The 25531-nt window shown below is 52.8% G+C and overlaps 2 protein-coding genes across 3 annotated transcripts in view; one reads left to right on the plus strand and one right to left on the minus strand.

Annotated features, from left to right (window-relative positions):
• Positions 1-12564, plus strand: SMCR8 (SMCR8-C9orf72 complex subunit). Its single transcript, XM_055306021.1, has 2 exons — positions 1-2373; positions 7414-12564. The coding sequence occupies exons 1-2, from the start codon at positions 20-22 to the stop codon at positions 7865-7867; spliced, it is 2808 nt and encodes a 935-aa protein (XP_055161996.1). The 5' UTR covers positions 1-19; the 3' UTR covers positions 7868-12564.
• The window catches only part of SHMT1 (serine hydroxymethyltransferase 1), a 26814-nt gene continuing 13660 nt past the window's right edge, over positions 12378-25531 (minus strand). For both annotated transcript variants that reach the window (XM_055306023.1, XM_055306022.1), the window contains exons 5-12: positions 25062-25222; positions 20843-20924; positions 19705-19917; positions 18174-18290; positions 16715-16837; positions 14441-14557; positions 13760-13870; positions 12378-13414 (exon numbers count right to left, since the gene is read on the minus strand). In XM_055306023.1, the coding sequence (XP_055161998.1) occupies positions 13242-13414; positions 13760-13870; positions 14441-14557; positions 16715-16837; positions 18174-18290; positions 19705-19917; positions 20843-20924; positions 25062-25222 (1097 nt within the window). In that variant the 3' untranslated portion in view covers positions 12378-13241. The remainder of the gene's footprint in view (positions 13415-13759; positions 13871-14440; positions 14558-16714; positions 16838-18173; positions 18291-19704; positions 19918-20842; positions 20925-25061; positions 25223-25531) is intronic.

Consider the following 25531-nt stretch of genomic DNA (forward strand, 5'->3'; position numbering starts at 1 on the left):
TCTCCGTATATCTGGAAATATGATCAGCGCCCCTGACGTGGTGGCCTTCACCAAAGAGGAGGAGTACGAGGAGGAGCCTTACAATGAGCCCGCCTTGCCCGAGGAGTACTCGGTGCCGCTCTTCCCTTTCGCCAGCCAGGGAGCCAACCCGTGGTCCAAACTGTCCGGGGCCAAGTTCTCTAGGGACTTCATCCTTATTTCCGAGTTCTCTGAGCAGGTGGGACCCCAGCCCTTGCTGACCATCCCCAATGACACCAAAGTTTTTGGTACTTTTGATCTCAATTACTTCTCCCTGCGGATCATGTCTGTGGATTACCAGGCCTCCTTTGTGGGCCACCCCCCTGGTTCTGCCTATCCCAAGCTGAACTTTGTGGAGGACTCCAAGGTGGTGCTGGGAGATTCCAAGGAGGGAGCGTTTGCATATGTGCACCACCTTACCCTGTATGACCTGGAGGCCCGGGGCTTTGTGAGGCCCTTTTGCATGGCTTATATCTCAGCAGACCAACACAAGATCATGCAGCAGTTTCAGGAGCTCTCAGCTGAATTTTCCAAAGCTTCTGAGTGCTTGAAGACAGGCAACAGGAAGGCATTTGCGGGAGAACTTGAGAAAAAACTGAAAGACTTGGATTACACCAGGACAGTGCTGCACACAGAAACGGAGATCCAGAAGAAGGCCAATGACAAAGGCTTTTACTCATCTCAGGCAATTGAGAAAGCCAACGAACTGGCTAGTGTAGAGAAATCCATCATTGAACATCAGGACCTGCTGAAGCAGATCCGCTCGTACCCTCATCGGAAGTTGAAGGGGTCTGCTCTGTGTTCTGGGGAGATGGAGCACGCCCAGGATCAGGCCAGCCAGCCAGCCACTACCTCTAACACTGATGAGTGTGCTGACACAGACCTTTACACCTGCAGACCTGCTTATACCCCTAAACTCATCAAAGCAAAGTCCACTAAGTGTTTTGACAAAAAGTTGAAGACCTTGGAAGAGCTCTGTGACACTGAATATTTTACCCAGACCCTGGCCCAGCTCAACCACATAGAACACATGTTCAGAGGAGACCTGTGCTACCTCCTGACCAGCCAGATTGACAGAGCACTTCTAAAACAACAGCACATAACCAACTTCCTCTTCGAAGATTTTGTGGAGGTTGATGACAGGGTGGTAGAGAAACAAGAGAGCACACCCCCTAAACCCACTCCAGGCAGGCTGCCTTCCAGGTCTCTGGAAGAATGTCCGATCCCTCAAGTGTTAATTAGCGTTGGTTCTTACAAGTCCAGTGTGGAGTCTGTGCCGATAAAGATGGAGCAGGAACTTGGAGATGAGTACAGGGAAGCGGAGGTGACAGAAATGAGCAGTTTTGATCCCCAGGAAAGCTTGGACTATCTAGATATGGACATGAAAGGGAGCATCAGCAGTGGCGAAAGCATCGAGGTTCTGGGCACGGAGAAGTCCACCTCTCTGCTAGATAAATCTGACAGCCAGGCCAGCCTCACCGTGCCATTGAGCCCCCAGGTGGTCCGGAGCAAGGTGGTCAGCCACAGGACCATCAGCGAGGACAGTATTGAGGTCCTCAGCACCTGCCCCTCTGAAGCCCTCATCCCTGACGATTTTAAGGCCAGCTACCCAAGTGCCATTAACGAAGAAGAATCGTATGCAGATGATAGTGAGGGAGCCATCCACTTCCAGGCAAGTGTCAGCCCACCAGAGCTGGGTGAGGCAGAGGAGGGCAGCTTAGAAAACACCTCGTCACAAGCAGACTCGTCCTGCTGCATTGGGAAGGAGAGTGAGAGTCTGCGGGTGCCCCTTTCCACCCCAGCCCACACCCCCTCGGATCAGGATGGAGTTGTGAGCATCCCCCCACAGCGCTACAGGCAGAAGGATCAGGGATTCCACGTAGACTTTGCGGTGGAAAATGCCAACCCTTCCCAAGACAACAGTTCTGAGGGCTTTCCTGCTTATGAGCTGGATCCAGACCACCTGCTGGCTAGCCGGGATGTCAGCAAGAGCAGCCTGGACAACTCTGACACTACCAGCAATCTGAGCAGTATAGCCTCCACCAGCTCAGACAGGACTCCCTCCTCTGCTTATCCTCCTGGCCCCTCTTCTGAGAGGCATAAAAAGAGGGCTGGCCAGAACGCCTTAAAATTCATCCGTCAGTACCCCTTTGCCCACCCGGCCATCTACTCCCTCCTCAGCGGGAGGACACTTGTGGTCCTGGGGGAGGACGAGGCCATAGTGAGGAAGCTGGTGACGGCACTGTCAATCTTTGTCCCTAACCACAGCCGTCATGCCAAACCTGTGAAGCACTGGATCTCCTCTCCTTTGCATATTACGGATTTTCAGAAATGGAAGCTCATCGGCCTGCAGAGGTAACTGGTCACCTATGGTGGGGAAGGGCCCTGTCCAGCTAGAGATGAGACTTCATGTGTATATTCCTCTGGGGGTGGTGAACCAGGTTTGTGTGGTGGGCTCAGAATTGGACGACCTGGCTTCCAGACAGGACCCCCAACACCAGCCCACTCTAACTTTTTGCAGATCGTTTCCTTTCTCTGGCCGCCTGTTTCCTCATCCTGCTAGTGAAGGGTTGCAGTTCCTATCCAGAGTGGTTGCCAACCCTGGTCTGTGATCTGCCCTGTCAGAATTATTCAGGAGAATTTTTTAGATCATGGATTTCTGGGTTCCATCCCCCAGAGATTCTGGTTCAATTGGTCTGGGGTAAGACCTGGAGTCTGTTTGGCATACAGGAAAGTTTGGGGAACTTCTAGATCTCAGGTTCTCTCTGATTCTCAAATTTATACTATGGTGTAAATGACCTAGGAGAGATCTGCTTCTGAGAAAGGGCTGTTGGTAGTCCTAGAAGGTGGCAGCTGTCTTTGGTGACGGGAACATCTGAAGGCTCCCGTGGCTTTTACTCCACTGTCCTATTTTCCTTAGAAGGCTGTCCTTTTTTCCCCCCCTAGAAGTCTGTTTTAATAAGGAAATGCAAGAGCCAATTCCTTCTCTCTTTGAACGCTTTCTACTTTATCTTCCCATTTGTTACTTGTGTTTTCGGAGATTCATTTTGTTTTTTCAGATACAGCTTGACCGGTGGTCTAGCCCAAGGGCCTCTTTCCCTCAGGGTACACCCTGTTCAGTTTCCCCATCCCCTTCTCTGCACCCCGCTTTGCACTTGCTGACACAGCTTCCTGGGCTACAGGGGGAGAGAAAAAGGATTTCTGTCTCACTGCCATCAGAAACTGTTTCCATTTTCCGACTTTCCTTTTGCATCTGCTATAGTGAGGTCCCCATGTCCCAAGTCACCTTGTGTCTGCTCCTTTGCAGAGTCTGTCCCATGGCTCCCGCTCTAAGTCTTGCTGCCTTAGGCTTTCGTCAGGGTCGTGGTGGTGGCTCATAAGCAAGCGTCACTTCCACATCAGGCCTTGGCTTACTGGCGGTGTTGGCAGGTGCTGGGGTACCATCTGGGGGTACATGAGCAAACCCACCACCCTGGAAGAATCCACAGTTCAGGAGGGGAAATGGGGGACCAGAGCCTTGCTGTAGGAGGGTTCCAACAGCAGGTGCATCGTGCATGCTGAGAAAACAAAGGGGGCGGTTGAGTGATGTGTGGGAAGTGAGGGAGTGGGGCGCCTGGGGAAGGCTTGGGGTGTTTGACTTGAGTCACCAGGAGGGTGAGCTTGCCAGGGGAAGAGTGATGACATGGGGACTTGGTGTGACATGGCCAAGTCACCCGGACAAGCCCCTTCCTCAGGCCACACAAGAAACCACCGTGTGGAGTCCTTGCTTCTGGGTGCAGACGCAGGCTTGGAAGTGACAGACAGCATCTGGTGTCCTTGCAGACTTTGGCCTTCCTCCCAGGGTCCCAAGCCTCTGCTGATGCCGGCTCTTTGCTTGGGTTTAACGCATCTGTTCCAGGAAGGCAAGGGCTTTTCAGGGATAGCTTTTGGCGCTGATGTTGGTGGAATAAGGGGTCAGTGTCCCTGGCACACACATAGCTCTCCTCCAGGTAACTCCCTCACCCCAATCCTTGACCTTTCCCTTTTTCTCCCCCAGAGAGGGAGAATCTAAATCGTACATCTGTCTGTTGTCAGCTGGCTTATCCAGGGCCAGACTCAGGACGGCATAGCCCTTTCCAGAAGCTTTCCCTGAAATTCCGTCCTTAGAATGCGCCGGGATGGCAGAAGGTGGTCATCTCTCAGGCCAGCTCGACTCCGTGGGGTACCTGGCTGGAGTGCTGTGTGGAGGATTCCGAGGCCCAGGCTGGGCTGCCTTGGGAAGCCTGCTGTGATCAGTTCATGAAGTGTGGGGCTGCAAAAGTGGGTAGCTGGCGTCCCTGAGGCAGAAGAGGAGGTGGGAGGTGGTCTGAATCTGGGGCCAGCCCTACCAGTGTTCATCCCCGTGACGGGCAAGCATGGTCTTCATGGGGGTCCTTGATGCCAGTCCCAGCTCTGCCAGCTTGATTCCTTTTTTTAAAACTACATTTTATTTTTTATTAAGACTACTTATTTATTTATTTATTTGAGGAGAGACAGAGGGAGGGAGGGAGAGGAGCACGGGGAGCAGGGCAGGGGGAGAAGCAGACTTCCTGCTGGGCAGGGAGCTTGACATGGGGCTCAATCCCAGGATCCCGGGATCATGACCTGAGACGAAAGCAGACACTTAACTGATGGAGCCACCTAGGGGCCCCGCGCCAGCTTGATTCCAAGGCTGTTTCTATCTGCAGGTGCAGCTGCTAAGACCTGCCACGTGAGGGTGGATGTGGAAAGGCCCATTGCATTTGGGCTGGGTCTGATCAGTGTGAGTGCGTCTCTGATAACCTAACAGGGATGCACACAGACTCAAGGGAGACAGGCTGAGGCAGCAGGCGCTGAGTGAGGCCTTAGACCCTATAAGCGTCCTCTGTGAAGGTGAGAGACCCATCAGAAGTGGCAGATGAGAGCTTTGCAGATGGCTCTGAGTGGGGAAGTGTCTTTCGTTGCTGTCCTTCTCAAACCTGGGTGGGCACAGATGTTGGCTACTGGCAAGGTCTGCCTCCAAAGGGTCCTGCTCTGGTGCGAGATACCGTGGGCAGAGGTTGGAGGCCTTGTTCCCAAGGGAGTGTGTCACTCCCAGAGTGGGGACTGGATCTGCCACAGCTCTCCCAGAGAATTCCTGGGACCCAAGCAACAAATACGACATGAACGTATTCTGAGATGAAAAGCTGTGGAGTCATGGCCCTGGGGCGGTCGGGGAGGAGCACAGTGGGTGCTGCAAGCTCTGGTCCAGATGTTCCCACTATCTGTCGTGTGGATTTGGGCCAGTTCTCTCCTTTCCTCTCATTCATTCAACAAAGCTTGTTGAACACGCCTGTGAGCAGGGCTTAGGATGCTCACCGTGTGGCACTGCAGGAAAGGGTCACATCCCCGTGCCATGCTTGCCCTTTGAAGTGCTCAGAGCTGTGGATATAGGTGGTGAGACACCCCAGCAGGCAGAACCAGTGTTGCAACTGGGAGGCAGACCGAGGCCCATCTGAGGATAAGGAGTAGGAGGAGGAGGAGAAAGGCCTCTGTGTGGCCTTTCTGCCCCTGGGGGAGCTCAGCTCTAGAGGGGGTTGATGTCATGTGCTGGGTGAATCTGGAGTCCCAGAACTGTGACCCAGGAGGGTCTGTCCCATCTCAGGTCCTTTGACTCAGGCTAAAACCAGCTCAGACAATGAACTGTTTTTAATTTAAAGACTCTCACCCCCCTCCAACTGCCACTTTCATTGGCTCTTGATTTTTTTTTCCGCTAAGGTAGGCAACCTCTGTTGCCTGGAGGTGCTCAAGAGTCGGATTCATCACTTGTGGGTATGAGATGAGCAGATAATCATGTTGGTTTCCCATCATTTTCAATCAAAATGAAGGATAATTGTATTTGTTTACCACATTGCAGGAATAAGCCCTGGACAGAACTGTCTGATGGGAGAAAGTGCTAGTGGGGGGTCAGAGGCCCTGGGTGTGTCCCTGGTCGGCCACTTTCTAGCTGGGGGACCTTAGATGAGGGACAGCCCCTCTTTGGGCCTCAGCATTGGCACCTGTCCAGAGGCTACCCCAGCATTGGGATTGGGGAAGGCAGGGGTGTCTCGGGAGCTGACTGAGGAGTCCTGTGTCCCCAAGAAGCCAGTGAGCCACCTGCCAGCCCTGCCTCCTCATCGCCCATGTGATGGGGTCCACGGCCCTCTGCTCTCTTCATGGTTTTAAGGACACCTGGCCTGTTGTAGCTCTCCGTTTTCTTGTCTCTGTGACCCTGCTCTCGTGTGGTCTGGATGCTGTCCGAGGTTCTCAGCCCACCTTTGCTGTAAGGCCCAGCTCTGAGGCCATTCCTGCAGGACTTTTGTGGCCCCAGGCCTCCCTTCTCTTGGTGTACTGTGTGCATGTCTTTTCTTCCCAGCCCCACCAGGCTCGTTCTTCACTGCCTGTTCCACGCCCCAGTCACTGCCTGGTTATATAGTAGATGCTGGTAACTGTATGAGAAGATAACAACAGCCAAGAAGGAAAAAATATAATGAGATTACCGTGGTCCCAAGTGCCTGTCAGTCCTCTGTACACAATACGTTAGGCCTAACACAAGCCCTAAATTCCGGATGTGTGTCCATCTGTGAAATCTCTGGTTGGCCAGACCTTTGCCAGACTGCAAGGTGACTGGCTGCTCTGGGAAAACTGATCCAGAGGGTTTTAAAGAGTTGCTTGCTAGGGCTGATTACCCTGACCCCCTTCCCTCATTGAGCAAGCCCTGTCTGCCTCGGCTGTACGGGCACGGTAGCGGACGGTGGGTCAGGCGGCCAAATCTGCTAGTCCCCCGTCTGCAGAAGCTCTGTACTGTGGGAGAGAGAGGAGACCAGAGACAGCACACTGACTGGTGCCAGGCTGATGATAGTGAGGGCCAGATGCTGTCCTAAACAGGACCAATTTTGTCTCTGCAGTAGCCACATGAGGCAGGACCTGGTATCTGTTTTACAGTTGGGGCTCAGAGGGGTTAAGGAACTTGGCTGAGGTCACCAAGCAAGAAAGCAGAGAAGCAGAGGGAGGGGATCGGGGACAGCCAGGTCAGGTTTGAGTTGGCATAGAAACAAGTCCAAATGGAAGGGAAAGGTATTCTGGGCAGAGTGTAGAGGCCTGTGATTTTGAGGCCTTCCTGAAAGCTTGGCATGTCTGCAAGGAAGTCATTATGGGGGTAACATGGGGCCTCAGAGGCCAGCAGGAAGCAGGTCACACAGGGCCTGTGGGACACGCCAAGGCACTTGAACTTGGTCATGAGGGTGGCGAGGCGCCCTTTGAAGAGCATCATGATCAAATTTGCCTTCCAGAAAGAGCCCAGTGAGTGTGCTGGAGCTACCCGGAGACAGGAAGCCCCGCCCCCAGCCTTTCCTCCTGACATTGGCCTGTGTGTTTCAGAGTGGCATCCCCTGCCAGTGCTGGCACCCTCCATGCCCTGAGCCGCTACAGCCGCTACACAAGTGTCCTGGACCTGGACAACAGGGCCCTGCGCTGCCCCCTCTACAGAGGCATCCTTGTGCCCCGGCTGGCAGACCACCGCACTCAGATCAAGCGGGGCAGCACCTACTACCTGCACGTCCAGAGCATGCTCACCCAGCTCTGCTCCAAGGCCTTCCTCTACACCTTTTGCCACCACTTGCACCTGCCTGCCCATGACAAGGAGACAGAGGAACTGGTTGCCAGCCGCCAGGCGAGCTTCCTGAAGCTGAACCTGGGCCTGGTGAACGAAGATGCTAAGGTGGTCCAGTACCTGGCTGAGCTGCTGAAGCTACACTACACACAGGAGGCTCCTGGAACCAGCCACCCCACACTCAGGTTCGACTACGTCCCCAGCTTTTTGTACAAGATCTGAGGTCAGCCCCAGCCACTGTGACCGAGACCTGGGACTCAGGGTATGGGGAGGGAAGGGGAGGGGTGAGCATGAGCAAGCAGGCCTCTGAGCTGTTTAGACTTCCGTTGTCATCTGTAGGAGGGAAACCAAGATGGCAGCCCTGGTTCCTGGGTGGCTTCAGGCAGTTTGGGAGTTGGACTTGGGCAGAGGCGAGCACCTGGCTCTCCGAAGGCATTGGAAAGGATGGTAACAGGTCGCTGGGCCTGGTGAGGTGTGGCCCCTGGGGTTGGGAGGGAGCCGCTTGGCTTCCTGGGAACTGGTAACCAGGCCAGGAGAGAGTCAGCATTCTCTCGATGCGGTGGGATGAGGGGCAGAAAGGTGAAGCCCAGTCAGGAGGAGTATGCCGGCACGTTTAGCTCCCAAACACTTGGGCAGCAAATCAAGGGGTGAAGCACCCCGTTCACTGGAATGGTTTAGTGGGAAACAGGACAATAGAACATCCATTGCCTCATTCAGATCCCAGCTGGGGTCCTTCACTCAGTACCCTACAGCCCAGCATCCCAGGAGGAGGCCCCTGAATGAGTGAGATGGAGGGGAGGCAGCTCTGCCTCATTGGGTGGTAGCAAACACAGAACTTTCTGGGCCCTCAGGCAGCAGGGGAAGCGAGGAGCACCCTGTCTGGTCCTTGAGTCCTCACTAGGCATGGAAGTGCCTGTGGTGGGCTTTGCAGCTGGTTCCCCTGGGTCAGCAGGAGTGGCTAGAGTTAGTCACTAGTCCTTATTTGTGAGAACCACTCTCACAGCTGGAGAGCCCAGGAAACAGGCAGGGCCATGGTGCCACGAGGTCATCAGCACTGTGTAAGTGATGAAGAACCAGCAGGCCTCTGGGGCCCAGCCCACCAGCCTTTCTGGCAGTATTGAGTCCAACTGTCCTCCTGGGGAAGGTCTGCAGACATGCTGGGACTTGGCCGAGGTCACACCCCAGTCCTCCACCCACCGCAAATCTTTGCAACCACTTCACTACCTCTCACAGGGTCTTGTGGGCACAGTGACAGCAGGGTTTTGCTTAGCTGGTCCGTCTGGGGAGGCAGCTTGTCTGGTGAGAACCCACGGCCAGGGTCTCCTTCAGGAATGAGGAATGCCACCTTGTGTGGCTGTCTTCATGGATCTGCCCCACATGGGCCTGGGATACACACTCATCACTGCTCACTCTCGCCCCCCATGCCATCCCCTCAAACACATGCACCTCACCACTGTTCACTCCTGCCCCGTGCAGGTCCCCCAGGTACGCTCACCTCACCACAGCTCGCTCCCAGCCCCATGTGAGTCCTCCCTTCAGGGAAGAAGATCCCCGGGTCACCCACCTTGACCTCCCTGACACTCCTTACACAGTTGCTGTTGGTTTGTAAATGGAGGTTTCTTGCAACCTTGAATTTTTTATACTTTTTTTTTTATGGCTGCTTTTTTTTTCTCCAAGTAGGGATAACTCTTAGCATTACTGCTTTTTAATTTGTTCTAAGACACTTGTGATAAAACAGACCTGAAGCAGCCACAAAGCGGTTGCTCCTGAGCATGTGTGTACGCATCTCCTGGCACCGTGTACTGCATAGTTTGGGGTCTTGCTGTTGAGACCTGTCTACCTGTCCGCTTTTGTGGCACAGCACTGAGGCCACATAGGGGAGCCAAGAAGGGTTTGTGTCACATCACTCCTATGGTCCCCTCCTGGCCTGGGTTCTGTGCAGGAGGGTACAGCCCATGGGCTCCTGGTCAGAGCCCACTGTCCTGGCAGGTGTGTGAGTTCGCTTCTGAGGCTATGCCTGAGAAAGAACCTTCTGTAGCAGATGGTATGTCTACATCTCATGGGTTTTCTTTGTACCTGTGCCCATTGCATATGTTCACACACAGAAGAGTTGCCAGGAACGTCTTGGCAGCTTAGAAACGTGACGTGTGTTTGCATGTGGGGAAGGCTGCGCAGGAAGCCTGTCGCACTCCATGGGCTTCCCCCTCCGTTGCTGCCTCGGTCTCTCGAGTTCAAGACACTGCTGTGTTTTCTACCTGGGAGGCTCACTGCTGTCTGCTTAGGCCTCCAGGGACATGACCTTATGACGCTTTATCTCCAAGGCACAGGAAGGCCTCTGGGGTCCAGAGGACAAGACAGAGAAGGCGATCCTTGGCACCACCATGGCTTCCCTTCTCGTTTCACACCATCATGGACTCTGCAGTTAACAGTGCCATCACCTGGGAAACTGACTGAGGCAGGAGATCAGTCATACTTGGCCTTCCAGAAGCTAAAGCCATTGGCTGCTGTGGTCTAAAGTAGTCACTCTGGAGGGGGTTGGTGTGGAAGCTCTGTCTCAGGGATGGTTCTGGAGGCCCCAGGATTCAGAGCAAGGGACCAGTCGGGTGTGAACAGAACAGGGGTGCCTTGTGCCACGGCCAGCCTCAGAGCAAATGAGTGTCTCCCTGGAGTCGTTCATTCATGAAATGAAGTTAGCTACACAGACCAGTGGGTAGACTCCAAGTTTTACATTTTGGTTAAAGTCTAACTTTTCACTGTGGCCGTTTCAAAGGATTGCTTGATGCCAAGTATGTTTCTTTCCAAAGGGATTTCATTGTGGCCCTGGGACTGAGCCAGTTTGGGCAGGCACTTGAGACAGTGGAGATGCCCTTCCCAGACCCCCTCCACTTTGGAGAACTGGAACCCACTAGAGATCCCGCACCTGTAAATCTTAAGGGTGGGGAGTCCTATGCAGTGGGGCTGATCTCTTTGCAGTGGGGCCTCAGCCTCCTTTGAGGTTTGTCTCAAATCAGACATTTAAAAAACACTTTGCAGAAAATAGAGGACATCAGTGCCTCTTACTACTTTGTCAGTCCCCACTCCCTCTGAAGGCCCAGACACCAAAAGTGTGTCTAACGTTTATTTCAACTTTACTTCCAATCTGGTACCGCTCCCCTATCCCCAACCACCCCTCTTTCAGCAGGTCCAGGTTGAGAGCAGCCTGATGAGGCTAGCGGTGCTGCGGTCATGCTTTCCAGAAGCTCTGTATAAGAGAGGAATCAAAGCCTTTGTAGCACCTTGGCCCTCGGGACGCTCCAGCCTGAGCTGTTGCCTCACGCCTCCCTGTTTCCCTGGGGACCTTGCTCCTTTAGTGGGATCCTTGGAGTTTAAAAATTGTGACTTGTCCACAATTTACCGCAATGGCTGAAATTCTCTGAATTGCACCAGAATTTGGAAATGGATTATCATAGCTTTCTCGTCATTTCCCATCAAGCTTTTAACTTCTTTGTTGCTACGTTCAAGGTATTATTTGTAGGTTTCGACCTCAAATAACATCCCAGTTCAAATCCTAGGAAGACCAACAGATGGTACTCTGAGTGCCAAGGCTGCTACAGCTCTGTGACAGGTTTCCAGAGGCTTAAAGAGATTGCGTGCACACCAACCACCCACTCTTCCAGCAGTGCTGGACGCATGCCCCCGCCTCCCTGGACCTGGTGTTGCCAAGCAGGTCAGCTTCTCATGCTGCTGCACAGCTGGTAACCCTCAGCTGCTGGGGAGCCCATGGGGAAGCATGGACAACCTTCAGAGGAACTGGTCTCCCAAGCCAGCAGTCCAGTTTTAATTTCTCATCTCCCTAGAAAGCTCAGAAGAAAGTGCCTTGGTTTGTGCTTTGAAGCCAACCAGCCAGCTTTCTGGCTTTTCCCCAATACTGTGATAGAAAGTGACAAAACTGGAATCTTTAAAAAGAGGTAACAGTATTAACAGACTGTAAGAAGGAAAAAGCATCAAATTTCTACTGGCTGGAAAGAAAACCAGTCTCAGCTGAAAAGGTCTGAGCACACCAAGTTTTCCTGAGCCCTCAGAGGAGAAAGCTGTGAGCATTGACCTAATCTAGTCCTACCTGTTAAGGTTTGGTGATGGCCAGGGGAAGGAAGAAGTGGGGTGTGGGTGGGGGGCAGAGTGAGCGCTTTGCAGTGAATACAGCTGTGGGGCATGGAGCCCCAGCTTCCTGGGAGTAATTGTTCAGCAAGGGTCTTGAGGCTCTCCTTTTGTGTTCAGTTGAAGGAGGAGCCAGGCTCCCTGAAGGGAAGACTAGCTTGGTGACATCATGGTTCCCAAAATTAAGGCAGAGAGATTTGGGGACTGTATGTCACCCACACCCCCTGGAGTCCCCAGTATCCATCACATGCTGGACCCCAGGCCCCAGGGGCACCCTCCAGGCAGGACCACGGGGTGCCTCGCCCACTGACTGCCCAACTGCTGGCTGGCTATACAGGTTGGGTTGAAAACATGCCATCTTTTAAGGCTGCAGTGAAAAGCATAGTCTGTGATGAATTCGTAGCTGTTATTTTTGGAAAGCTATTTTATTACTGCATGTCCCTCTGTCCATGCGTGTGAATGTGAGTCCTAACCACCCCAGGAGCTGCAGGCATCGCAGTGCACGCACACCTTGAACACGTGCGTGACAGCAGCTCTTGGGTGTGGCCGCATCAGAGTCTAACCAGAGTAAATGCCAAACAAATAGTATGAGAAGTGTACTTTTTAAGAAATTAATTTATTTGAGTTCAGATATTTTTGAAATATAAAAATTGGTTGTATTTTTTAAAGCTATAATTCTTGTAGACATTCTGTGGTTAAAAATTCGATTGTGCTTATTAAAAATGGTCATCTATGTTTTGCACTTCGGCTTTGTGAAAAATAAAGTTTCTCTGGGAAGGTGACATTTGGTTTCCTGATTACAGGAGGGGGTTGGTTACCTGGCACAGGGCAGGAAGCCCCCCCCCCCAACCCCCACCATTGGTTCTCACACCTGATGACACCTGGCAGCCCCCAGGGGTGGGGGATGAAAGAGATCGTTTCCAAGATGTCCTGAGCTGCTGTGGAGAACCTCCCACCATAGTGGGCGGCACCCTGTATAGAAATCACCAGAAGCTTCAAAATTTCCCTCAGTGATGACAATCCTCAGTCTTCCTTTAGCAATCCTCCACCTAACAAGACGTGAAGAAGGGGCAGCTCGTGGCAGCTCTGAACTTGGGAGGTTGTCCTCGCAGGGTGTGGGGAAAGGCCAGTAACTCAGAGAAGCGCAAGTACACCTCCTGGGGTCTTTCTAACCGTCAGCCCTGAATCCAGTCTAAGTACTTCATTTTTTCCAGAAGAACTTTTTATACAGCTAAGAGAAAGGATAATTTAAATGCCTTAGTAACTTGTCCCAGAATTATTAACAATGGGTCTTAAAAACAAATTTTGATTTGTGAAGGAGTGAGGAAAGCGGAGAAAGAAACCCCCTCGGGGCACAAAGCAGTCGATGCAGTCGGTCCCGTGTAGGGCAGCTCTCCTGTCTCTTCTCAGAAGGGCACCGGGTCCTCGAGCAGGTGGTTCCTGGGCAGGTGCGGCTCCTCTAAAAGTCAGGCAGGCCAGGCAGAGGGAAGAGAGAGGCGAAGCTCTCCACTTCCTCCCTGAGAGCCCTGATGGCCCTTTGGTGCTTCTCGTCCCCTGCCAGTTTCTCTCTGAACTCCTTTAGGGTGGCCCTGGCACCGATGTCGTTCTGAATCTGCAGAGTCAGTTCTATCCCTGTGCCGGCAAGAGACAAAATGGGTCCATGCTGCGGCTCAGTGGGCCTGAGACACACCCGAGGCTCAGCTGCCAGTATGTTCCCAGCAGCCAGCGCGGGACAGCCAGAGGTGTTAAGGCTGACCTCAGAAACGATTCTGGTGTGCCCCCTTCCTTGGGCCCGACCACTTTACAAACCTCTCAGCCTAGATGGTTTGGTAAAGTGATTTTTGCTATCTCTTGTCGTCCCCAAGCCCTCAGCCCGGACCAGGAACATCCTTCAGTGGCTGGGTGTCCAACTGCTCAGTCGCAATCAGAAATCCATACACAGTTCGGGATATCTGACTTCCAAACCTTTATCCTTACCTCTGTGAACAAACTGGGCTACTTTCTGGAACTCTTTCTCCAAAAGTCCTCGAGATGTCAGCGCTGGAGTCCCGAGACGCAGTCCGCTGGGCCGCAGTGCACTTTTGTCACCTTCAAGATAAACAGGCTTTGTCCCTGGGCCACACCCAACTCACCACTGACCGCCGTGCATTTAAGACGCTTGGCCAAAAAAATTGGCCTTTGGGTGCCAGCTGTATCTAGGAAGCTGCGTGCTGCTGATTTAAATGCCCAAAGGGAGAGAGCAGCGCATTAGGGTCACGGTACTGAAACAGGAGGTTGCTTTCAGTGGTGTGGTTCTTGCTCCCCAAAGTGAGGCTAGCATCCGTCTGTGTTAGATGCATCACCCACACTCTTCCTATAACTCCCTGAGAAACCCGGCCTGTTCCAGAGGCCCCACTTCCCTTATCCACACACCCGTGGCACCTGTGAGCAGTCCTCCCCAGTTCCTCCTCTGTCCCTGGCACAGTTACAGCTGTGTCGGAATGAGCAGGATGGGAGAGAGCCATGATTTTGCACCATGCTGCGTGATGTTGTACACACCCCTCCAAAATCCTGGAGTGTCTGTCCCCAGAGCCAAATTACCACCAGCTATAACCTTGGCCAAAAGAAATGCAGTAAGTCAGGAGAGGTACAGAAGAAGAGACCAGCAAGGATTCTTACCTGGACAGGTATTCTTGTTACAGGCAATAGAACAGGCTTCTAGAACCTTCTCAGCCCTTCCACCGTCCGTACCTTTGGAGCGGAGATCCACGAGGATCAAATGGTTGTCAGAACCACCTGGAAAACCAAGTTGGACATGTAAGAATGTGGAAAACTGACTCCGTGCCAAGTGAAGGTACCTCTCCCTCCCTAGGAAGTGAGGGTAGGGCTGAAGGAGGCTCAGGCAGACAAGGTCAGAAGGTGAGCACCCCTACTGTGGGTCCTGTAAGACTTCAATCCTCTGCTAAATAAAGGATGCCCCAGGGCCACAGGATTGTGAGAAAAGACAGTAGCTTACAATGGGTACCTGGAGATGGGCAGAGGACTGTGAGGCTGGGGGAGCTTTCCCGGCCCACGCTGCCCACTGGTAATGTGGCACCAGGTGCCGGCGAAGGGCCTGGCAGCTTGTCTGGGGAGTGACAGCTTGTTCAGTGCCCCTGGTAGCTCTTGTTGGCTCTTAATGATCACTTGGGAGTTCCCCCATGTGCCTCCGAGATCCACCTGGAAGGCTCCCTCGAAGGCAGCGTCAGAGTGGCAGGCAGCGGCTGCATTCACGGTCATGGTGGCTGACTGCAGCATTCACTGAGCACATGGTAGGTGCCAGGCTTTGCTGGTCTGCCATGTGTCTTACCCTAATCCTGCCAGGTTAACACTGGTTAAGGTGTTATCAAAGTGGTCCACATGAGCCTACTGAAGCTCCAAAGTTTCTGCAACTGGCCCAAGGCCATGCAGTGGTCTTTCAAGCACCTGCATCTTTCTGCTTCAAAATCTCATGAATCCCAGGCCATTAACTTGACCAACAGCAGTGACTTCAAAGACGGCAGTTGGACTCAGCACCTAGCTCTGGACCCCACAGCCTAGAGGTGAAGCTGTGCCCCCTTACTTCCTGTGGCTTTAGGCAGCTCAACGTCTTGGAACCCCAGATGTCCATTTATAAAATAAGAGCAATAATTCACAAGGCTGCCGTGATGTCTCAACATGGTGCCATCTGTGGCATTTTGCCCGCATTGGGCACAAAGTGGGTTATCACAAACGCTGGCTCTCCGTCACCAGTATCTAATTCCGCCAGTTGCAGTGTGTCCTCGGAGCAGAGTGAACTAGGGGTGCGGGCAGGCCTGGGAGCTCAGGAAGGTGGAGACCTCTCTCCTGAGACTCATGGGAGGCCTCAGACAGAGCCAAGCTGCGGGGCTGCCATGTGCTGTCTGTAACCAGAGGGAGTCTGGCCTAACCTTTCCCAAGACCAAGTGTGGTTCCCACACCAGCATCACCTGGGAGCTGGATGGAATACAGACGCCAAGCCAGACCTGCCAAATAAGACTTGCATTTTAATAGGGTGCCTGGGGGGTTGCTGTGTACCGCCAAGTTTGACAAAGAGTGACCCAAGGGACCTTGAAGGTTGTAGTCCGTGCCGAGATTTCTAGGGCTTTCTTCCCAAAAGATACGGAGGATGAAGGAGAAAGGAGAGAAGGGAAAAAAAAGAAGTGAACCAGAGAAGAGGCACCCCCGGGACTGCTGAGGACCCAGTGTGTGTCCCAGCTCTGCTGCTCACCAACAGTTTGGTGGGCAGCCCACTCCTTAGACTGGGGCCTGAAATCCCCGAGAAGGGCAGCAGGCCGGGCGTGGGCACCCGAGCCTGCAGAATGCCAGGACCCACCTCCCTAGACCACCCTACTTGCAGCATACACAGCAGCCTTGGAGCAGAAGAACGAAGCTGTCCCTCAAGATCACAAAGTCGGCCAAAAGAATGCCATCCTGGCTGTGTGAACCTACAGTGACACACGTGGACGGCACCCTGAGTGGGCCTCACCTGCAAAGTCCACCCCACAGGAGGTTACTCAGCGCCACTATCTTTTGTATGAAAGAAAACATGGGCACAACATACTCCCTGTGAACTCCTGGTGGGAGGGCCTGCTGTCCCCTGACCTTCAGGGGTGCCTGGAGACACCCCCCAGGGATGGCATGAGGTGTTGCTGTAGAGACGGTGCTGGGGTCCTGCTCTATTCCAGATCATGGTTCTGCTGGCCACGAGCCATGTGAGCACTGGTACCTGCCCTCCCTCAGGTGAGCTTCAGGTACGCCTTCCACAAAGCTCTCCTGTGGTCTCCCATGCCAGTGACAAACTGTCCATGGCTGCTGCCACAGCGCCCAGGGCCACTGTAGCCACAGTGTCCGAGGGCAAGGCTTCAATGCCACCCCAAGGAGCCAGGGGCACCTCCCCGGGGTTTCTGCTGGTACCTGTCACCACTTTGTAGCCCAGCTCCATCAGGGTCTCAGCCAGAACTCGGCAGTTGGCCACCACCTGGTGCTGGTAAAGTCTGAACTCCGGAGTCATGGCTTGCTTCAGGGCCACAGCGACCCCTGGCGGGAAAGAGATGGGGTCAGGAAGGCAGAGGGGACCAGGAGTCCAAGCCCCTGGTTTCCGCTCCTTGCTTTGTCCCCTCACCCCCCCAGAGGGTAGATTATACTCCTCCCCACAGATGGTATATATTTTTAACCCTACGATTACCTGGCTAAACCTCAGACCTCTCCTTTTTAAGGAGCTGCTTTTAAGGTACCTTTCAAGGTAGTTTCCTCCGGGCATGGGAGTCTGCTGTAAGATCACACAGGGAAGCTGCTCTTCTGCAGGATGGATTTTACGTCCTTTCTAAGCTCAGCATATGAACATGAGAACTCGACTGCCCAATAGAAAGCTTCTGCTTTGGTGCCAAATTATCCACATCTTCCCAACCTGAGGCCGGGAGAGTGGTGTAGACCTGTTCTACGTGCACATCTAGACTCATCCAGCCCCTTGTTCGATCCCAAGGGCTGCTTGAACAGGGCACAGAAAGTGAAGAAGACAAAATAAGCACTGCCTAAGTGTGGGCACAGAAGCCTCCCATCAGGGTTGGTGGAAATGACTGGAAAAGGCCCAGAGTGGCTGGAGAGTGGGTGATCCCATCACCCCAAGAGCTGAAGAAGCCAGACATGGAGTTTAGAGGCGTAAAGGTGGAATGGGACCTGCCCCTGACTCCCCCCAGGGGCTGAGATTCACCCACTCCCTGCTGCCCCCCTTCCCTCCTCAAAAACACAGTGCTTCTCCAGATGGAGCTTGGATACCTTCACCCTGGGCTCCTCTACCAAACTGCTTTGTTCCAAAGAAGACATTGGAGCAACTCCGAGATGACAGATTTCCCAAGCCACTTGCATACAGAAGGAATGCCACTGGCAGACTGCTGGGTGAGCTCGGTCAGCGGTGTGAGGGTCAGGGTGTTGGCACAAGCAACTCGCCCTCGCAGGGCTTGGATACTCATCCCTCACTCCCTTTGCCGTGCCGTCTTCCAATTGTTAAACTCCTTCCCCGCTGGTTCTTAAAGAGGGCCCTAGCTATTTTACAGAAGATGACCTGACAGTTTTGCGCCAGGGGCGGCCATTTGGGCAGAGTGGTCATCAATCCCCCTCCTTCCTGCCTGGCTGCAGTTGCCAGATTCCCTTTTCTTCCTCATTAGCACTTCCCAGACAGAGAGTTTGCTCTAGCTGTTCCCCAACGTGCAAGTCCTGGCACACATTTGGTGGACAGGTGAGGTGGGAATTAGGGGCCACAGATGAGCAAAGGCGCAGGAACTTCTACCACTAGCTGGCACAGGGGCTGCCATGGGTGAGGGTGCACCCCCAAGTGCCACCCGAGGGCTCTGGGCTGACTCTGATGACATTTTACCAGCAATGGCGTGGTTGTGGGGACCTCCCTGCAGGCCTGGGAACACAGCAGAGTTGATAAGCGACTCCAGGTTGTACAGGGTCTCTTTGCCGGTCTTGGGATCCACGCTGCGCACTCCTGGATAAAGGAAAATAATAAAATGGGAACAGCAGATGGGCCAGATGGACTGTCCCCTCAGTCTTCTCCCTACCCAGACTCAAATCCAGACTGGCTGTGGGCTGCTGAGCACAAGCCTGGCCTCTCGTCCTGGAGGCAAGACCTGGTCTATAATGCTGCAGAGCACAGGGCCCCTTGCTGGCAGAGCAAGAGCCAGGCCACTCTTTTGTAGATGAAATCAAAGGATAAAAGTTTCCCTCCACTGACACTGTAACAAAGAGTGTGCCTTGGGTGTATTTCCTCAAAGACGTGTCCAAGAGAGCAGTCTTCCAAGATGATTACTTTGAAGGAGAGAAGACTCGTTTGTATAATGAAATATATTAATTATATAATAATGGCTCTAATGGGGACTAGGATTCCTTTCCAAAAAAAAAAAAAGTTAATAATCAGTTGTAGTTACTAATGTGTCTACAGAGCTTCTTGTGAGCCAGGAACTTCTCTAGGCACTTTATATACATTAATTACTGCTCCCAACACTAGTCTGAAGGGACAGGTGCTATTATTACGATCCCCACTCAGGAGGTGTGGAAACGAGGCACAGAGAGGCTGTACAAGTAGCCCAGGATCACACAGTGCAGACCAGGAGCTGCCCAGGCTAGCCGTACTCAGTGGGAAGCAACAAACATTTCCCAGGCAGTTGGGAATGGCTGCCCGTCTCAGAACGTCGATACAACTAAAGAAGACCCTCAGAGACAGCAGCGCACTGAGGAGGCTAGTGGGCATGTGGGTGTGTCGAGCCCTGGCCAGGGGGCCAGGCAAGGAGACTGCAGGGGAGAGAGACCCCACCACCGAGGGCTGGTTTCTCTGCAAGTGTGTGGACATCTGATCTCACCATGGGCTGGATGATCTGATCACAAATCTGGCTTCCTCAGTGTGGGAATCCCAAAATAAAGGGAGTGCTTAGATATGGGTTTCAGGTGTTCAACAGAGAATCCTCACTAAAAGGACTACAGTGGTAACTAAGGTTTATACATCAATGTCTTGTGGTTTGATTACTGTGAGTCGTTCTCTCTGCGAGAGGCATGCTGGACCACAGTAAGTTCACCAGAGGAAGGTTGCACAGTGAGGCCTCTGATGGCCCCTGGCCAGCCACGTACACCTTCCTTTGGCTCTGACACCTGTGTCTTGTGGGGAGGACTGGTTGGCCCACAGCACCATACTTTCCTCCTCTCCCAGGACCTAGACACCAAGGAATGAGGCTAGAGCTGTGCTCCGAACTTCCTTCCAGATCTCTTCTGCAGACTTATCATTGCCCCCTCCTAAGTAGCCCTTTCAGGGACACTTCAAGGAATTTTCCCAGTTTCCCAAACTGAACATGAACCCCAGAGGAGACCAATGCCAGCACCTGGCCAGTACCCCACATCCCAGAGTGTACCTCTCCTGTAGAAGATTATGCCGGCTCGGCAGCCTCTCAGGGTTTTGTGGGTGGTGGTGGACACCACGTGGCAGTGCTCAAAGGGAGAGGGCACCACACCCGCAGCCACCAGCCCGCTGATGTGCGCCATGTCGGCCATGAGATATGCCCCGTTGTCATCCGCGATCTTCCTCAGTCGGGTGTAGTCCAGGTTTCGGGAGTAGCAGCTGGTTCCTGAGATGGCAAAGGTGACACAGTCCAGTCAGAGATACCCACAGCCAGCTGAGAGTCACCGGAAGTGCAAACCTGCAAAGGTGCCTCTGGATAGGCAGATTTGAAAGCTTGGAAATTTCTCCCTCAGCATCTCTGAGAACAGAAGTGAAAAAGACCCTTAGAAAATATCTTTGTGGGGATCCCTGGGTGGCTCAGCGGTTCGGCACCTGCCTTTGGCCCAGGGCGCAATCCTGGAGTCCCGGGATCGAGTCCCACTTCGGGCTCCCAGCATGGAGCCTGCTTCTCCCTCTGTCTGTGTCTCTGCCTCTCTCTATCTGTGTCTATCATAAATAAATAAATCTTTAAAAAAAAAAAAAAAAAGAAAACATCTTTGTGCCAAAGGCAACCACTCAGACCTGCCTCTTCATGTCAGGTGCCTCTTCACAGCAGTTGGGACAGCCCCTATTATTAACTCCATCAATTAGTTAGTGGTAACATTTCTAGATGCTTCTCTGAGAACAGCCTCAGATCTTATTCCACCTTGTACTAAGTGGGGGGCAAACAGATATTTGTCCTGAAAGAAAAGAATATACTTAGACCCAAGAGGCCCAGCTATTTGAGGCAGAGACTAGCAGTGAGCTAGAGAACATCCCCACATCATCATTTTGGGTTTTTTTTTTTTTAATTGGTACCTTTTTTTTTCTTTAAGATTTTATTTATTTATTCATGAGAGGGAGAGAGAGAGGCAGAGACACAGGCAGAGGGAGAAACAGGCTCCATGTAGGAAGCCCGATGTGGGTCTCAATCCCGGGTCTCCTGGATCACACCCTGGGCCAAAGGCAGGCACCAAACCGCTGAGCCACCCAGGTGTCCCCCCGACATCATTATTTTGTAAGAGGCCTGGGAGCTGCTGACAGGTACAGTTCCTTTACCCCTGACTCGTCACCTGCAATAATCAGCTTCGGGTGGAAGAGGCGTGCGTTTTCCTCCAGTTGATCGTAGTTGATGTAGCCAGTTTCTGGGTTCACCTGTGGAATGTCACAGAGACAGCAGGTTCGGGCTGCATCTTCCAGCACACCGTGCCTGCCTTCCCACCCAAACTCATGCCAGCTATCAAGGCCAAGATGACTTCCTCCACCTGCCCAAAGCCTGTTCGCTCCATTCTACCACAAACACAGGAAAACTGTCCTAGGATGCAACTTGAGGGTGAGATGGGGTACCGTGTATCTGGCCTACAAAAGTGGTGTGGACAGCCAAGTTATCGCTCAAGGAGGCAGGATGCCCTGAGGGGTCCCCAGAGGAAAAGTGAGCCCCTGTCCTGGGGCCTCTACCACCGAGGACAAGGAACCCAAGAGCCACTGCAGAATGAAATGGGAGCAACAAACATGCACCCCTGCAATGCAGGTGCTAAGACGCTGTTACCTTTGGGAATGAGACAATATGCTGCCTTCAGCTCTTCTAGTCCAAATACAAAGAGGCAAGAAAAAGAAATAGAGACACAAGATCAGAAGATGTAAAAAGCTAACATTACAGAAACCATGACAGTGTCCCTGGAAAATACAAGCCTCTAGGGGCAAACTATTAGAATTAGTAACTAGGTTTAGCAAGATCGCTAGATGTAGGGTCAAAAGCCAAAAACCAGTTACATCCATGCATATAAGCAGCAAAAAATGGGAAACGAAATTTTTTAAAAAATATTTTATTTATTTATGCTTGAGAGATAGAGGCAGAGACACAGGCAGAGGGAGAAGCAAGCACCATGCAGGGAGCCCGATGTGGGACTCGATCCTGGGACTCCAGGATCACGCCCTGGGCCAAAGGCAGATGCTCAACTGCTGAGCCACCCAGGCATCCCAAGGGAAACAGAATTTTAACGATACTACTAATATTACATTAGTTTCAAAATCCATAAAATATCTAATAAAAGACTTACTTATTTTAGAGACAGTGTGCAAGTAGGGGGATGGGTAGGGTGGGGGGAGAGAGAGAAGAGAAGAGAAGAGAAGAGAAGAGAAGAGAAGAGAAGAGAAGAGAAGAAGAGAAAAGGGAAAGAGACGAGCAAACTACTCGCTGAGTGTGGAGCCCCATGTGGGGCCCGATCTCACATCCCTGAGATCAGGACCTGAGCCGAAATCAAGAGTCAGATGGTTAACCAAGGAGCCACCCAGGTGCCCACACACAAAGCATTACTTAGAGAAATTTAAAAATTCAAAAAGTTACAGTGATTAAGCAGCACATGTTTGTGGAAGGAAAAGAACAGAAGAGACCCAGAAACAGCACCCCTTGTAACAGAGGGTCATCTGATCAAGGACTAAATGGTAATGCTGCAGGGAAAGGATAGTCTTCCAGTAAGTGGCACCCGGTCTGCTGGATGTCCATGTGGAAAACAGTGTTATCTAGACACCCACCCCACTGCACCCCACAGAAATCATTCCAGGTAGACCGTGGATCCATCTACATGGGAAACATAAAGCAATTTTGTTTTCCTCTTGGGCAATGCATGTCTTTGCAAACTCAGCGTATTAAAGCTGCATTAAAGCATCTATGCCAAGGGGAAGTGAAAATCAAAGCAAAAGATTTTCGTGGAGTGAGGCATGGGAGCTCTCTGGGGAGGAAGTAGTGGAGGAGCCTCATGGTCTACAGCCCCTTCCTCCTTGGGGCAACGCTCAGGTGTGGTGGCTACCCTTCCAGAATGAAAAGAAGCACTTCCAATCCCACATGGTCACAGAAGCTCATGTGCAACCAACATCATCTGGAAAGGCAGGCAGAGGACCACCTGTGGTTCTGTTTCAGAGGGAATGAACTGGTTCTTTCTCAGTCACCTGAACTTGGCAGGGAAACTGTTACCTTGAGAAAAACCAACAGGGACGCCTGCGTGGCTCAGTGGTTGAGCATCTGCCTTTGGCCCAGGGCATGATCCCAAGGTCCCAGGATCGAGTCCCACATCGGGCTCCCTGCATGGAGCCTGCTTCTCTTTCCTCTGCCTCTCTCTCTCTCTCTGTCTCTCTCTCTCTCTGTCTCTCATGAATAATAAAACTTAAAAAAAAAGAAAAGAAAAAGAAAAAAACCAACAGCTGGACCACAGCAAAAACATGGCCATAATTCTAAAAAAGTTTTTAAAGACATTATACACCCCCCCAAATGTGTTGTTCCTCCTACTCTTCTACATTTTGGCTTTTTTTAAGTTTTTTTCTCTTTTTAAAAAAAATCCTAAACATTCGACAGTAAGCCTACTGCTCCAGGGAAAATTCATGAGTATTTGTAAGAAACTGCAGAGGGGCCAGAGGAGCGTAGAGGGGCAGGAATGGGGCCTCCCCTGTCACTTGGGACCTCCGGAGAGGGGACTCGTTGGACACGGGAGAGAGGGAGGGATGGAGGTTCGAGTTGCTGTTTCCCGGGAGGATAAAATGCCTGGCTGGCTCTGCATGCCTGCAGTTGCCTGGAGGGTGAGAGAGCCCCACGGAGAGGGCAGGGGCTAGGAGAGGCCGGGCAGGGAGGCAGGCTGGGGAAGAGGAGGAACAAGGCAGCTGCTGCCGGAGGCCAGTCAGGTCTGTGTCCTCCTCTCTGCACCAGGCCCGGTGCTCACAGGCACCCCACTGGCAGGTGAGCTATGCTTCCTGCTGCCCAAGCTGGCCAAGCTCCAGGGTCCCACCACTCCACATCCCTGCAGGCCTACCACCACTGAGCCTCCAGCCTGCACCCATGGGGCTGCAGCCTGCATAGCATATGTGTCAGAGATGCGGGGCGGCTGAAGGAGACTGGGATGCGGCCCCAAGCTTGCTAACACCCAGAAGAGATTCTTGTAGTAGGGTGCAGGGGGCTGGGTATCTCTGTCGGTTAAGCATCCGACTCTTGATCTCAGCTCAGGTCTTGATCTCACGGTTTTGAGTTCAAGCCCCACATTGGGCTCTGTGCTGGGCATGGAGCCTACTCTAATTAGTTAATTAATTTAAAAAAAGAAGGGACTCTGGGGTAATGGAGGACATTGCGTTAAAGAGTAAGGCTGCCCGAGGCCTCACCTAAGATCAGAAAACAAGTCTGTGATTCCTCTCTGCCACCGTTCTTTCCATAGTGAAAGAAACTGTAGAAACCAGGTTTTGTGTTCTATGTACAAAGACAGAGCATTGTCCCGCTAGGATCACGTTTCAAAATCCATCTCCAAGGTCAGCATTGGCCAACGAAGATACTAGCAGCCAGAAATGCCTGGGCTTTCCCTAACAAGAAGTGAACTGTCACTTGCACACCAGAAGCACTCACATGGTCACTGGACCAAGCCAAAGGCTAACAACGGGTGAACAGTTAAGGGGAGGCAGCAAAGACCACAGAATGCCAGGAGGGAAAACTGGCTTGGCCTTCTTCAAAGAGTAAAATCCCGTGGCTGACACTCAGCCCAGCACAATGATGCACTGTGACCTCTGCTTGTGGTGGGACACGTGAACAAACCTGGAACGGCCCACCGCATATAAAACACCAGGAAGAAATGGTTTCTGGATGCGAGAAAGGGTTGCCAGGGGCATGGACTGCCCCATAGCCAAGTGTGAGGGTTACTGCCTTTGTCCCCAGCACCACCGGCAGCACCTTTACACATCAGCTACCATGCCCCCTGGGAGCCCACGGGTCTTCTGTGCGTTGTTCCACCAAACTGTTTATAATGACAAGGGCCCCACAGGAATACGTGCCGGCCCCACGCCAGGCACACAGCTCATATAGGCTGCAGCTAGCTGATAGGTCGGTGAGGGGCGGCGGGGTGCAGGGGCCAGCTGTCCTGGTGGGCTGTGTGCCGATGGTGGGGCTGCTGGTGCCAGGGCTAAGGATGTAGCTGGTGGCCCAGAAGTTCCGAGCATGGCTGTCCCTGATCCCCAGGGGTCTGGCTGCAGCTGACCTGGGTGCCAAGAGTCATCATCCCAGCTGGCGTTGCCCCTTGGCTCTGGAGCAGCCCCCACCACCTCCTCCGCTGCCTCCCTGACCTGTCTCCCTAGGCTTCAGCTGCCCTGGTGTGCTCTGAATGCCTGAGGAATCCCCAGGCCAGGGAGGTGACAGATGGCGAAAGGTAGGGACACTTCCTCTTGCACCTTAGGAACAGGACCACCTATTCCTACAAGGGCAGACCTGGAGACTTTCTGAGGAAAAGGACTGCAGAGCCACGGACAGAAACCCACTCTTACCTTATAGGGCATAGATTCAAAGAAGATGGACGTAGCAGAGATTTTCTTCTTGTCTGTCATGAACCCGTGTGTCAGGTGGCCCCCATCGGGCAGGTCCAGGCCCATGATGCGCCCGTGGGGCTCCACCAGGGCAGTGTACACTGCAAAGTTGGCAGGGGAGCCTGGAACGCCAGACCAGAGGAAGTACGATGACTTCTGCCTGTGAGGCCCCAAGCAGGACCCCAGAGCTTGGCCACCAGACCATCCACCAAGAGTGGACAGAACAAGCCTGGCACCACTGTGCAGCCCCCAGTTCCCTGGAGGTTCCCCTGCAGCAAACCCCGAGACCAAGGGACAGGAGTTCAGGAGGGGTGAGTCAGGGGCAAGCCAAGGTCAATGGAAAGAGACCCACAGACCCAGGAGAGGCTTAGCTTATTTTTCACTCTCATTTATGGGAAGTCCTTCTTGGGACTCCTCTCAGAGAATGCAGG

The sequence above is a fragment of the Nyctereutes procyonoides genome, unplaced genomic scaffold (assembly GCF_905146905.1).
Source record: "Nyctereutes procyonoides isolate TBG_1078 unplaced genomic scaffold, NYPRO_anot_genome, whole genome shotgun sequence".
NCBI classification, from domain to species: Eukaryota; Metazoa; Chordata; class Mammalia; order Carnivora; family Canidae; genus Nyctereutes; species Nyctereutes procyonoides.